At 36.8% G+C, this 13,322-nt stretch overlaps 1 protein-coding gene across 2 annotated transcripts in view; it reads left to right on the top strand.

The window, feature by feature from the left end:
- Positions 1 to 1,668: 1,668 nt before the first annotated feature.
- Positions 1,669 to 13,322, top strand: part of glra3 (glycine receptor, alpha 3) — a 63,242-nt gene continuing 51,588 nt past the window's right edge. For both annotated transcript variants that reach the window (XM_058774269.1, XM_058774261.1), the window contains exon 1: positions 1,669 to 2,034. In XM_058774269.1, coding sequence (XP_058630252.1) covers positions 1,964 to 2,034 — 71 coding nt within the window. In that variant the 5' untranslated portion in view covers positions 1,669 to 1,963. The remainder of the gene's footprint in view (positions 2,035 to 13,322) is intronic.

Here is a 13,322-nt window from a genome sequence, read left to right on the forward strand (position 1 = left end):
GGCAGGAGAAATTATCTGAGGGCTAAACATGGTGGCCTTTGTAATTGACAGTGTACACATTAGGCTATTATCAGTGCTCTTCCCATCCATCTGCCCTTCACCCACCCACACAGTGCCCGCCTGCTCACTCTTCAGCTGCAATCAATCAATGGGCTGGTCTGCCACTAATAAAATGATGTGTTTAAAACCTATAACTATAAGTGTTTCAGTATACATATGTGATCCATTGGTGAGCAAGTGATGTAATGCAAAATTTCTCCAAATCTGTTCCGATGAAGAAAAATGGGTTTCACTTTATTTTGATGGTCCCTTTAACACATTCTATTGACTATAAGTAATGTTGCACCTACATTTCTACTGACTCTCATTAGAGTGTTAGTAGTGTATTAGTTGACTGGTAGGGTTAGGGTTAGATTAAGTTGACACGTTCTTGCAAAGTTACTTATAGTCAGTAGAATATCTGTTGGGAGACCAACACAATAAGGAGTTAGTAGATATGAAGCAGACAGTCTACTAATACACTTATGAGAGTTTGTTGACATGTAGTTGCAACATTACTTAGTGTCAACAGAATGTTCAAAAGGGACCATCAAAATAAAGTGTTACCGAAAAATTAACATCAAAGAATGGAAACAATTTATTATAAAGCTTTTCCAATGAGTTGGCAGATAACAAGTTATTTATAGTGAATCAAGAGACAACTATACGCAAGACTGAACATAATTACTTAGCCCTAGTCTTTGCTGTCTGTTAAAGCACGTAAAAGTAACTTTTAAAGAAGAGGATGAATGAAAAGTAAAAAAGCAGACCCAAGCTCCCTAATGCCACATTTGGCAGCAGAGAGCGTTTGAGCTTATCGCCCGATTCCAGAGCAATGGCAAAAAAAGCTGGGAACAGGGTCAACGTGGCACAATAAATAGGAGTGGGCGCACACATGCACACACACGCTGCGCAGATGCACCCGGTCTCAGCTGTGCCATAGACTCTGCCTACGGCAGCCCATGCCAGACACTGTCACTCACTGTAACACAACAATGATTTCATGGGAAAATCAAAAACAGGCAGTAGCTCACTGCATTAGGCCTATATACCTAAATACAACATAGAGCACCTCTGCCAGATTGGACTGGGAGCGTTCCGGAACCAAGGGAATCAGCATGTGTTCTAGCATGTGCCATCATGTATGACTCACGAGTTACATTGCACTTAGTTTCGTCATTGCTTACAGATACAGTTAGACTGCAATGAGTGTATTGTTACCCACAAAGATTAAATACAACTCCATGTCATGATATACTGAATATCAGCCATAATCTAACCTGAAATGGGTCATTACTCTATTTCTTTTTGTTTATTAATATTGAATACATTTTGAATACAGTTATCAAGTGTTCCAAAAAAAAGGTGATTTTGCATCCAAAACAAACAAACAAACAATATATATATATATATATATATATATATATATATATATCCCGCATATATAATAACCCTATACCATAGTATTAACCACGTGAGCAGGCAGCTCTCATAGTGAAAGAGCTCGCACGAGTAAGGGGAAATATTCAAATTCAGTTCTCTGTAATTGTAAGTAAGCGTTGCACATGCATGTGTACAGTGAGAGTGGAGAAGCGCACTGTCAGTCAAGCGCGCTGTGTGGGGCGGTCTCTGCTTAGAGATGTCTGAATATGTCAAGAATCACTTCAGCTGCCGCACGCTTTCAAACAGCACACCATCTCGTCCAGTGCCGCTGCGAGGAAAGAGTTTCATATTTGCCGTTTAGCTTCAGAAGATTATGAGGAATTCCTTTGCGATTGCCGTGCGTAACGAGCCTCCAGTGCACAGGGGTGAAGGAAGAACAGCTGGAGCGCTGTCCAGGGTCCTGAAGTCAAGAAGCCAGAGGTGCTGAAGAGAGCACAGGCATTCACAGAGGACTGTATGTCTATGCCAATCAAGCCTTGAGATGACTCGGAAAAGGCTGCGTTCTGTGGCTGTCTGGGGATTCATTGCGTGGCAAATAGGAATTCTGTTGAGGTAAGAGCAAATTTGTTCCCTGGCGGAGGAAAGAGTAATGAAAAGAGAGGGTTTTTTTTGTTTTTTTTTATACAGTTTTGTATCGGGATTTTTTAGCTGATCGTCACGAGCTGTGGAGGTTGAAAGTATTAAAAGCCTGTGCCACACAGAGTCATTTGAGAGTCAGATTATATTATTTTGCTTCATGTTTATCTTTTACGTCATGTTAATTTATCACTACAGAAGTCTATGCTGTAATGAATAGTTCTTGTGTCACCACTGTGTTCATTACAGCTACTGATGGCAGGTAAAGTTTTTAAGCTGCTTTTTCTCAGTGTAACAGGTGATGTCTTACCATTTTTATTTAAAGCTCGGGAATAATTATTGCTTTCTGAAATAAAATAGACTTTTCATCATTTCTGTGATTCTGATTTATGCTGTTGTGGATAAATGGAGATGATGCTTTTGTGCCGAAATGTCATAAATGTGAAAATACTAATGGAAGTGGAAAACAAAATAGAAAATGCTGCAAAGTTAAGAAAAGGTAATAGGTACTTGATCAATAATTATCTCCTCCTTCATACAGAAATAAATGGTTTGCAAGGAGTAAATGGATCTTTCATTATGACTTAACAAGGACTCCTGATAGTACATCCCAGTGAAATTTTACCTTCATATGAATCCTGAATGATATTCATTCAAGCGCAGTCACAAATCTCCTAGTTTGGGTGATTATTTTGACTCTGCCATACTCTTTTTTTCTTCCCCCACCATTCTTCAGCCTGGACTTACAAGTAGCTCCGAAATATGAAATTGGTGCAGGCGAGAGTTCTGGGTCCCTTTGAACTGTACTGAATCCTCACAATTCTTTTAGCTGATGACGCTATGAATTTTTAATGTTTCATTTGTTGACGATCCTTGGCCCACGCAAGCGTAACTCCTTGCATTATTGATATGTTGGCATTGTCTATGTATCGGTTGCCATTCAGTGTTCCTTGAGGGAGATTTTTTTTTTACCTAAAGCCATTACTTAGGACATAGTTTTCAAAGAAAAGCAGGATATGCCTCATTCCACAATTCAGAATGAATTACATTGTACAGGAAACATTCATTCTTCAAATCTAACGTTAGAATGTGTTATGTTGCAAAGAACTTTTTACAAGAGCTTCTCACCAATAAGATTGATCTTCAGAGATGGCAAAGACTATATGGACAGTGAATAGCATAGCAGAGAAGGTGGAAAAGGAGCATCTCTGTTTGATATCATGTAACAATGGCTCAGCTGCACTTCACAACAGGTGCAATGTCAGCAAACAATGTGTTGAGTGGTAGTCGTCTGAGTTTCCTCTCGATGCGCTTATATCTTGGTGCAAAGATTTTATCTGCAGGCTCTATAGACTGTGAAAAGTGCCTCTGCGACTCTCTCTGATTTTCACAGCTGATAGAATCTTGTTCAGTTTCATTAATGTGTTAATAGTGATGTGTGTCCTGGCATAGCACATTTGTCATTTTCTTTGATGATTTATATCCTTTGATCTACTTGAATTGAAATGCTTGAATAAAAATACCCACCATTAAATACAATGTATTATATACAGACTTTGGTGTACCATAAATACTCTTAGCACATAATAACTAATTAAGATACTCTTCAAAATGCCGATAATTTAATGGGAGATGTTTTGGTTCTTTATCAGTCGGCAGCAGCTGTAGAACTTCGATAGATTAAAAAGCTTGTTTCCTATGAAACAATACAGTTGAAAAGTATCAAAAATAGCTTGATTAAGGAAACTGTGGGCCATAATTAATATTATTCTTTACATTGGTCTACCACATTTACATAATATTATTTTCCTTTGTCCTGAATTTTAATCGGCCCATTTTAATTTTAAAACTAAGGCGTAGTAAAACATTTAAAACAGGTTCTGTTATTGAATATAAATAATATATACAGTAGGAATCAGGACTATATTCTACTACTTGTTCCTTTAAAGATTTTTTTCATGTCCAAAAATATGTGAGGCTAATCTAAGGCTAATCTAAGACTACAAGTTTACACATGGAGTACATATTTTGCATATTGAGAATTTTCATGACCACTTCCCACAAAAAAAAAAAAAGAAAGAAAAGAAAGATGACACATTCGTATTTATACTCCCAAAGCCACATACTGTAGCATACACTCAACCACATCAAAACATGAAGTCCTCACCACATCGCCACAGATGACAACACAAATACATCATCAACCACAATCAAACAAACGGCCCCAGCACTCATACGTTTAAGCATTCACACACTGAGAATGAGTACAGACAGATATTTCAGATAGCTGTCAGTTTATTCTCAGAGAGGATAATGAAATACGGCACTGTAAGGCGTTGTGTTCATACCCTACACCACTCAGCACAGGTTTACATGCTTCTGCTCCATACTAGCTAGTCATTATGTGCCTCTGGGCTGACATGGATTTAAATGTGTTGTTTTCTTCAAGAACATAAAGGATCAAAATTGCCTGTTTAGTGCCCCAGAGTCTTTCTGTCGTACCCTGTTTTGTTGGGCGTTGAATATTGTCACAGTTTCTAACTTGTTGGTGGCTTCACGGATGACTAATCTGATTCCTCAATAGCTTTAGGAACCCAAATAAGGGCAACAGGGGTTAGCTGTCATATGGGGAAGTTGTCAAAAGAGCTATATTTCAGTAACTATAAGGTTATGAGTAAAAGTTCAATTATTCAAATGCATTTTTTGCAAATGTTGGTTTTAAACATGTCTATTTAATATCGAATAATAATCTAGAAAAATCTCATTGCTATGGTTGTTGGGTAAACAGTGAACACAATAAAACCACACTGGAATACATTTAGGCAAGGGCCAACTGTATAATGAAAGTACATTACAGGAGTTATTTACTGTATATAATGTCAGATTGGGCTAAAACAGAATTTTAATTGGGGCAAGTTGTCACATGTGCTTTTTATTTTAAATAGCACGTTTTCATTGTGACAACTTGCCCCATGGGTCATGGTGTCACAGAACCTCAGCGTGCTCTTTTTTCCCCGAGTAACAGTGGTGAAAATGTTCAATACCTTTTTTTTTTTCTTCTGTAGCCCAGACAGGTATGAGCTTTAACAGTAACTGACTTTCAAACACGGAGGAAGTCAATATTCACTGGAATGAAAAATGTGACAACTAGCCCCAATCTCCCGTATTTGATTGCAAATATTAACTTTGCATTTGGATTAGTAAAGAGAACACTTAATCGATCATAACTTGATATAGAGACTCAGGGCAGAAGTAATTAGCATCTGGACTGGGATTTTGCAGTAATCTGCACTGACAGTTCACAAAGACTGACTGCTGGTAGGATTGAAGTATGTTATTATTAAAACTGACATTTCCATTACAGGTTCATGGTTTGACGATTATGTACAGCTATGTATAAGAAGAAAAAAATACTGCTGTGGTGTCTTTGCTTCTATGATCAGTATTCATAATTACTATTCAGAGTGAGGAAAAACTGCATACGTAATGAATTTAGTCTCTGTCAACTCTGTTGTTTTTATTAGGGACATTTTGTGGCAGCAGTTCTGCCAACTCAAATAACTTGACTAGACAAGGACAGACTAATATCAGCACTGGACCAAAGACAGTGTAGGTCACTGTTCATCACTCTGTCATCTGCTCCAAGAGAAAGACATGCTGTTGCTGAGTCTCACACTTCACCCACCAAAAATATACAGATGTATATCATTATTTTCAAGTGTGATAAGTCTAAATACGAAATGCCTATTATGTCCTGTTACTAAAATGTTTTATTGCAACCCAGGTTCAGGAAAAATACAAGCATGTGGCAATGTTTTTGCAAAAATTGCATGTTGCATGTTTCAAAACACACACAATAACGATTTCTGACATAAGACATGTTAACAGGAGCGTCTCTCGATAATTGAAGATAATACACGCACAAGCCAGATGTTTGTTCACATTTGCACTCCTCTCGCTTTCATTTTCATCTGCTGGACCGCTCATTGGAGCGGAATGTTCCAATAGATGAGAGCAGCTCACCCCCGAGCGGGAAGAGCACCTCATAGTTTCTGTTTCCTGCCAGTGTACCTTTCACCGTGTGCATTAGGACCAACTGGCCAGCTTCACCCTCTGGCTCTCGTTCCTTAACAAACCACTTGGCTTCCAAAAGCACTAATGCTCTCTTTTTCTCTGCCTTCAAGGGGTATTTTAGTCTTTTTCTTTGAGCCTGTTTCACTCCTCTGCCTCTTGTGCCAGTTTGCGTATTGTAAAAGGCAGATTAGGTAGCTTCTGTTGCATTATTGATAAGATTTTGTCACAAAGCATTGATTGCGCTTTGAGTTATTCTGCAGCCCCGTTTCTCTTGAATACTTTCACAGAGTTTTTGAAGTCCAGAGAAAGACACAGAACAGAGGGAGGCCTCTTTAAGCAGCTTAAAAATGTTCAAGTTTTCATGGAGGTTTTCTGTATGAGGAAAATGTCACGGAGTAAGATCTAAGTAAAAGCTAGGTTGAAACAAAAAGAGCAAATTTTGCCATAAAATTATTAAAAACTTATATTGAATGCTTAATCAAATAAAACATCTGACACTTTATTCTCTGAAAGATAAAAGGAAATACTATTAAGACAAGAGTATTCAACAAATAGTTAAAGGTATCAGTGATGCTTTCATGATACAAGCAACTCAAATTTGCATAATATTTCATCATAGTCTGATGCTCTGAGAATTTTTGTTTTAAATATAGTATGATTTTTATACCCTGTTAAAGTGCACTATTGTTCAAGTTTTAATGTTTTTAAAAGTATGTTACCATCTCACCAATGCTGTCTTTATTTGATCAAAAAACAAAACAAAAAAGTGATATTGTGAAATATTATTACAACTTAACTGTTTTCTATTTTAATATACTTCAACATGTAATTTATTCATTTATATTATTATCAAAAAAAAATTGTTTTGAATTCTTTAATGAATAGAAAGTTAAAGAAAACAAAATTAATTTGAACTTTTTATTAATTTAATGTATCGTTGCTCTATAAATGTATTCATTTCTATAAAAAGATTTTACTTACTCCAGTCATTTGAGTGGTGGTGTACTGTACGTCTTTGGTACAGAAAGATATATAAAACTCTTAAAATATGCCAATACTAAGTAATGAAGCAGCGGTGTGGTGGTGAAGTACAGTAAAAACAGCTGCCAGTATATATTACCTGGGTTAGGCGTGCTGGTCACGGTTTGCATACAGTGGCGAAAATAAGCTATAACTGTAACATTTAAGCTGCCTGTGTGACAGTTGATGCGTGAAGCACAAACCTCTGTCAGACATCAGTGTCACTGCTGTCACATACTGTGGAGTGTGAGTTCCTGTTTTTCTCAGCTCATGCTTAGTAAAGCAGCATCTACTCCATCAATAAAAATACCTCTCAGCTGAGCTCGCAGGAGAGCTCTTTCCTGTCCACTTAACTTGTATCCTGTTTCCACTTGGCCTGACAATACACAGACTAACCTGGGTGAAGTGTATCTTGTAAGAATGTTTGAAAAACTAAAAGTACAGAAGTGTGTTAATTTTATAAAAGCTATTCTTGGCTTGGGAACATGTTGTAGGTTTGAAGACCACTGTGAAATTTCAGGGAAATTTCTTGAAATCTTGCGCTGCGGTGATGCAATGCTATGAGCAGCTGAAACCAAATCCACACACAGTGAATGGTGAATTGTGCATGTATCTACACCAGCCTGAGCAGATTAGAAGCCACTGTGGCTGTCGATATACAGTCAAGCCCAACATATTTTTTTGCTGCTATTGCTATGGTTAGATTTAAATAGCAATTTGACAACAGACTCGACAAACACACATCATTGTAACTATGTCATTTCAAGCTGTTTCAGTTGGTGGAGGAACAAATCAGCTTTTTTAAACAAACAGTTATGGCCACATTTGATTATATTAGATAGAGTTATACATTGGTCCCTGATTCAATTTTTCATTATATTATTATCAAGTAAAGGGGAAGGATTTTGCAAACCATTCTTAACAATGAATTCTTCTTAAAGGAATAGTTCATCAAAAAATTAAAATTGACTGAAAATGTAGATGGATTTGTTTGACAACAAATTTGGAGAAATTTAGCATCACATGCTCACCAATGGATGCTCAGCAGTGAACGGGTGCCGTCAGAATGAGAGCTCAAACAGTTATTATTGTGATGTTTTTATTAGCTGTTTGGACTCTCATTTTGACAGCACCCATGGATGGCCTGAGGGTGAGAACATTTTCATTTTTGGAAGGCCATGATTATTTCTTTAAGCATGATTTTCTTCAGGTTTTGTAAATAAATGAAAAAAATCCCAATAATCATTCTACCGCACATTAGATGCAATATTTTTTGTATTAAATTAAATGCATTTTTGTCCAAGTGCACTACTTTTTTCCGTAGTAGACATAGACTGGATTTGGCTGCCTGAAACTTATGAAGATGTTTTGCTATAATTATATCTTTCCATTAAGTGTGTGCGTGTGCACATAAAGGATATTACATTACCACGCATATGAAGAGGAGATGAAAGGTGAAGATCTTAGCAGAGCCCTCCATCTGTGGTTGCATTGATCCGAGTATTGATGCAATGTATCCTCAGTACATCTTTTGTGCTACGGATAATCAGTCCATTGTTAGTGATGGCAACAGAATATTAAGAGTGTGTGTGTTCAATGGAAAGTAAGTTTGTGTTGGCTATGAGACCATGGTTCCAGAACCGAGTAAGCTTCCTCCTTCACTGGAGGGGAACTGTGCTGCAAATCACAAATGAGCACAATATATGGTGAATTTTAGTAAAATAGTTTTTAACCATTATTTTTAGTATTGATCAAATTATATTTAAAAATTCGAAATTCTCTGATTTGACCAAAAGAAGGTATCTTAGGAGGCAGCAATCGAATACTTGCCTATACCTTTTGGAAATTTTGTCACAGACGCCTTCATGTCAGGATCACGCTCAAGGTTTTGATAGAAGAGCTAAGATATTTATTCAGTAGGTATACCTGAACTCATCTTTCTCTTTGTTCTCAATGCATCTCATAAATCTCATCAGCAGTCTTTTCAGATCTCCAGTCTGTGATACTAGTGAAAGAGCAAATATCTAGAGGTTGGGTCACAGAGAAACAGAAATCACATAGACCTTGTCAATATAGTGACTGCTGGAGACAATGTTTATCAGCCATACATCAAACATCGGGCAAAGGAAAATTCAGTGTTCTGGAAAGCGAGTGATTTATGCAGTCAGCGTATTAGGTATCTGACTGAAAAGGAAATGAGGACCTTAGCTACATGAAATATGGAGAATGAGACAGATGATCCCAAGGGACTTTGGTCATTTCAGTAAGTGGTGAAAAAATAAAGTACATCGAGGAGTGAAGAGTGTATGCAATTACTCAGAAACAGTGTTTAAATTTTAATAACACATGTGCATGGACTTATCTTTAATAAACAACAAAGTCTCAGTTCTTTCACCGCTCAAAAAAGACATAAGGGCTACAGATTGAAATCATGTTGAGAATCACCTTGTGTATTAGCACTTGTCCCATTATGATAAGCTAGACAACTGGTTTGGACCGAGATAGTCATCTGGAAGAAAAACACAGATGCACAGAAAATCTTCACTGTCAACCTAAACTCTTCTCACTGGCACAAGTTAAGTGTTACATCTAAACAATTGCCATGTCTGTGCTAGGTAAAAAGAGAAAGAGCATTTCTGTCACGCAATCAAATATGTAACATTTGGATTCTGACTGATAGCATCCAGTAGATCTTTCCTGCTGAGGAGCTCCCAGAGGACAAACACAGAAGGGAGCTTTCACACCTGTTTAGCACTAAAACCAGGATTTTTCGTATTTCAATAAACCCAGACTCCACAGGGTGGCTCTGGGAAAAATAGGACAGTCTTCTAAATTTGGCAGCTGCTTTGAAACTGTAGCATGCCAAGCTACAAGCTTCTCATCATAATTTAAAGTAGCTAGCTAAATTAAAGTTATTTAAAGAGACAGTTTTCTTTTAAGAATATAACCATATGCAAATAATTTTAAATTTAATTACAGACTAATTTTTGGCAAATGGTTTTGAATGAGCAAACAATAGGAATGAGACAGACAGACAGACAGACAGACAGACAGACAGACAGATAGAGCTTCAGTAGGTAGTTGCATTCCAACACTGATAGTCACTAGCAAACTGTCCAGTCTAGAGATCATATTCTGCCTGACTGGAATTATATTCAGTGTTTGTGATGGACACCATCCATCCAGAGAATCATCTGATCCCTGATTAAATTGATAATCTCTTCTCTGCTCTTGCCTGCCTTTCTGCACTGGCTCCAGGGGAGTGTCTTGGAAGCACCTTCATGTTACATTCATTATAGTTAGAGAGCAAAAGTGGGGGAGGGTGAAATAATTCTTTGTGTGTGTTACTAGAAGAAAAGCCCAGTTTTGACAGATACCTATAAAGACTGTGGATAACAGGAATGCAGAATCAGAATGAGCTTTACACAACACACCATAACAACACAACACACGGCTTCCAAGATCTTCCAAGATGTTCATACATAGACAGACAGACAGACTACCGTTCAAAAGTTTGGGGTCAATAAGATTTATTTGTTTTGTTTTTTATTTTAAAAGTAATTAATACTTTTATTGACAAGGACACATTAAATTGATCAAATTTATAATGTTACAAATGTTTATATTTTAAATAAACACTATTCTTTTGACAAAAAAAAAGAAAAGAAAAAGAAAAAGAAAAATGTCAATACATACACACACACACACACACACACACACACACACATATATATATATATATATATAACAGAACAACAACAAAAAAATCTGAAATATCAAGCAGCACAACTGTTTACAGCACTGGTGATAATAATAATAGGCTAAGCATAATAATAATAAATGTTTCTTGAGCAGCAAAATCAGCATATTAGAATAATTTCTGAAGGACCATGTGACACTGAAGACTGCAGAAAATGGCTGCTGAAAATTCAGCTTTGCCATCACAGAAATAAATTACATATTAAAATATAATAAAATAGAGAAAACAATTAAATTGTAGTACTATTTCATAATATTACTGTATTTTTGATCAAATAATAGTACTGGTGAGCATAGGAGACTTTTTTCAAAGCATTCAAAAATTGAATGCCAACCCCAAGCTTTTAAACAGTAGTGTATAACAGAAGACAACAGAAATAGACTTGGGTCTGAATTGAATACAGAAATTAATACAATGATAGCTGAACGAACCAGAAGTGTTTTCAATTTTAGAAATAATAGAGGCTTTGGATTCATTTGAACTTCCATCTGCTCCAGTTACTGCTGGAAACCCTCAGGCCTTCATGTCTTCAGATCATTGTCTGAATCCATGTGCTCTGATTTTCTGCTTCGTTTTTATTTACCCATGAATTTACTCTGTTTATTTGTATCTTTGTAATGCTTTTAACAAGGCTGCATTTATATTTCAAGTTTTCATCTATCAGTTAGATGAATGCAATTTATGGTAGGAAGAAAACACATTTCTCACTTCATGTACATAAACAGCCATTGTAAAATAATCTGGTTTCTTATGAATACGGCTGAGAAAGACCATTGTGACTGTGCTCAACATGACTGTTACAACTGGCAGCTATGCTGCCCTCAAGCATAGTGGTTACTAGAAGGTTTCTTGTTTCCGTTTGCTAGAATTTAAATTTTGTTAAGCTATAATGACAAAAACTATTGTTGAGATGTACCATTGCCTCCAAGCAAGGGAAGCCATTTCACCCAAATAACAGTATCTTTACTACCAATTTTGTGGTTGACCACACATAGACACACACATGAGCACACCCCTTTGATTATTTTGGCAAGGGTTTGCATGCCTAATATCAAAGAGCAATGGGGGGAGGGGAGGGCCTCTGGTCGCTTCCAGTCTTGATCCAATTTACCAAAAATGTCAACCAATCACTTGACAAAGCAGAGTACTTGTATCTCTAAGGAAATCAGTTACCAATGGCAGACTAGGTGTTTCTGTTTTTCCATAAAAGTGTAATGTTGGATGAGTCACTTCTTTTGCACCATTCCTCATGTTTAAATCCCTTTGGATTAAAGAGCTTGCTAAATGAATATTTTACACTTTAAATGTGACTTCATTCTAAAGCAAGAAAAACAGTTCATTTGATACAGGATGGACAAAGCCTTTTTCAGTCATTCACAATGACAGTATTCCTAGCAGGAGCTGTTAGAAAATCAATACAATATATACAAAATATATTCGGCACAATTCATTAATGGGCTGCATCACTAAGTATTTAAATCATTGGAATGATACACTCTTAGAAGAAAAGATTCTATATAGAACCTTAAAAGGTTCTAACAGGCGTTAGATATTTGGAAACCCTAAAAGATTCTATATAGAACCTTATATGGGTTCCCACCATGGGATCATTTTATGGATTTATTTTTTGTTATATTTTAATAAACTTTTATGACTTAAACAGCTCAAACAGGTAAAGTTAATGGGTACTTGGGAAACAATCCACCATCGGTGACACTGACAGTGAGTATCCAAACATGGTTTGAGAAAGTACTTTTTTGGCCACAAAATGGAATGTAATGACATGTATTTAAAGCACTGACATAGATTGCAAACATAATTGAAAAGCCTTTTCGTTTTGTGTTCTGTAGGGGCGGAAAATCACACACTTTAAAACAGAAAAGTGTTTTATTAGTTTTGACTCTATGGTTTGGAATCAGTCAGTGGTGGTATCACTCTCTGAGTGAGGTATTATTGCAGCTGGCTGATGCCACTGGATTTTTATATAGATGAATAGCAGCTGTCACAGCAATACTTATCCAATAATGCTAAATGACAAACCAAAGCTTACCATTACAGAGTGAAATTGTGTGGGACAGGGTGGCAACACATTCCCGTACACATTAACTCCATTACTCATTGACATTAAAAACTTACTAGCACCTAATAAGGAAAGACACAAATAACAAGTCCAGCACACCTCAGGCTGAAGCATGCCCATGAGCTAAATAACACGAGTTCTATCAGCATCTCACACAGTATGCAACACTAAAATGACAGTGGGCAACATTCAGAGAAGGTGAACCACTAGAAAACAAAGGAGCCAAATTGTGTCCAGCCTCCTCGCATTAGCAAAGCAAGACAACACAGCGAACACCATGCTGACAGGACAGGTCACACCGATCCAGCAGTTTAGCTGTGGATTCACGTT

Source organism: Onychostoma macrolepis, chromosome 01 (assembly GCF_012432095.1).
Source record: "Onychostoma macrolepis isolate SWU-2019 chromosome 01, ASM1243209v1, whole genome shotgun sequence".
NCBI lineage: Eukaryota > Metazoa > Chordata > Actinopteri > Cypriniformes > Cyprinidae > Onychostoma > Onychostoma macrolepis.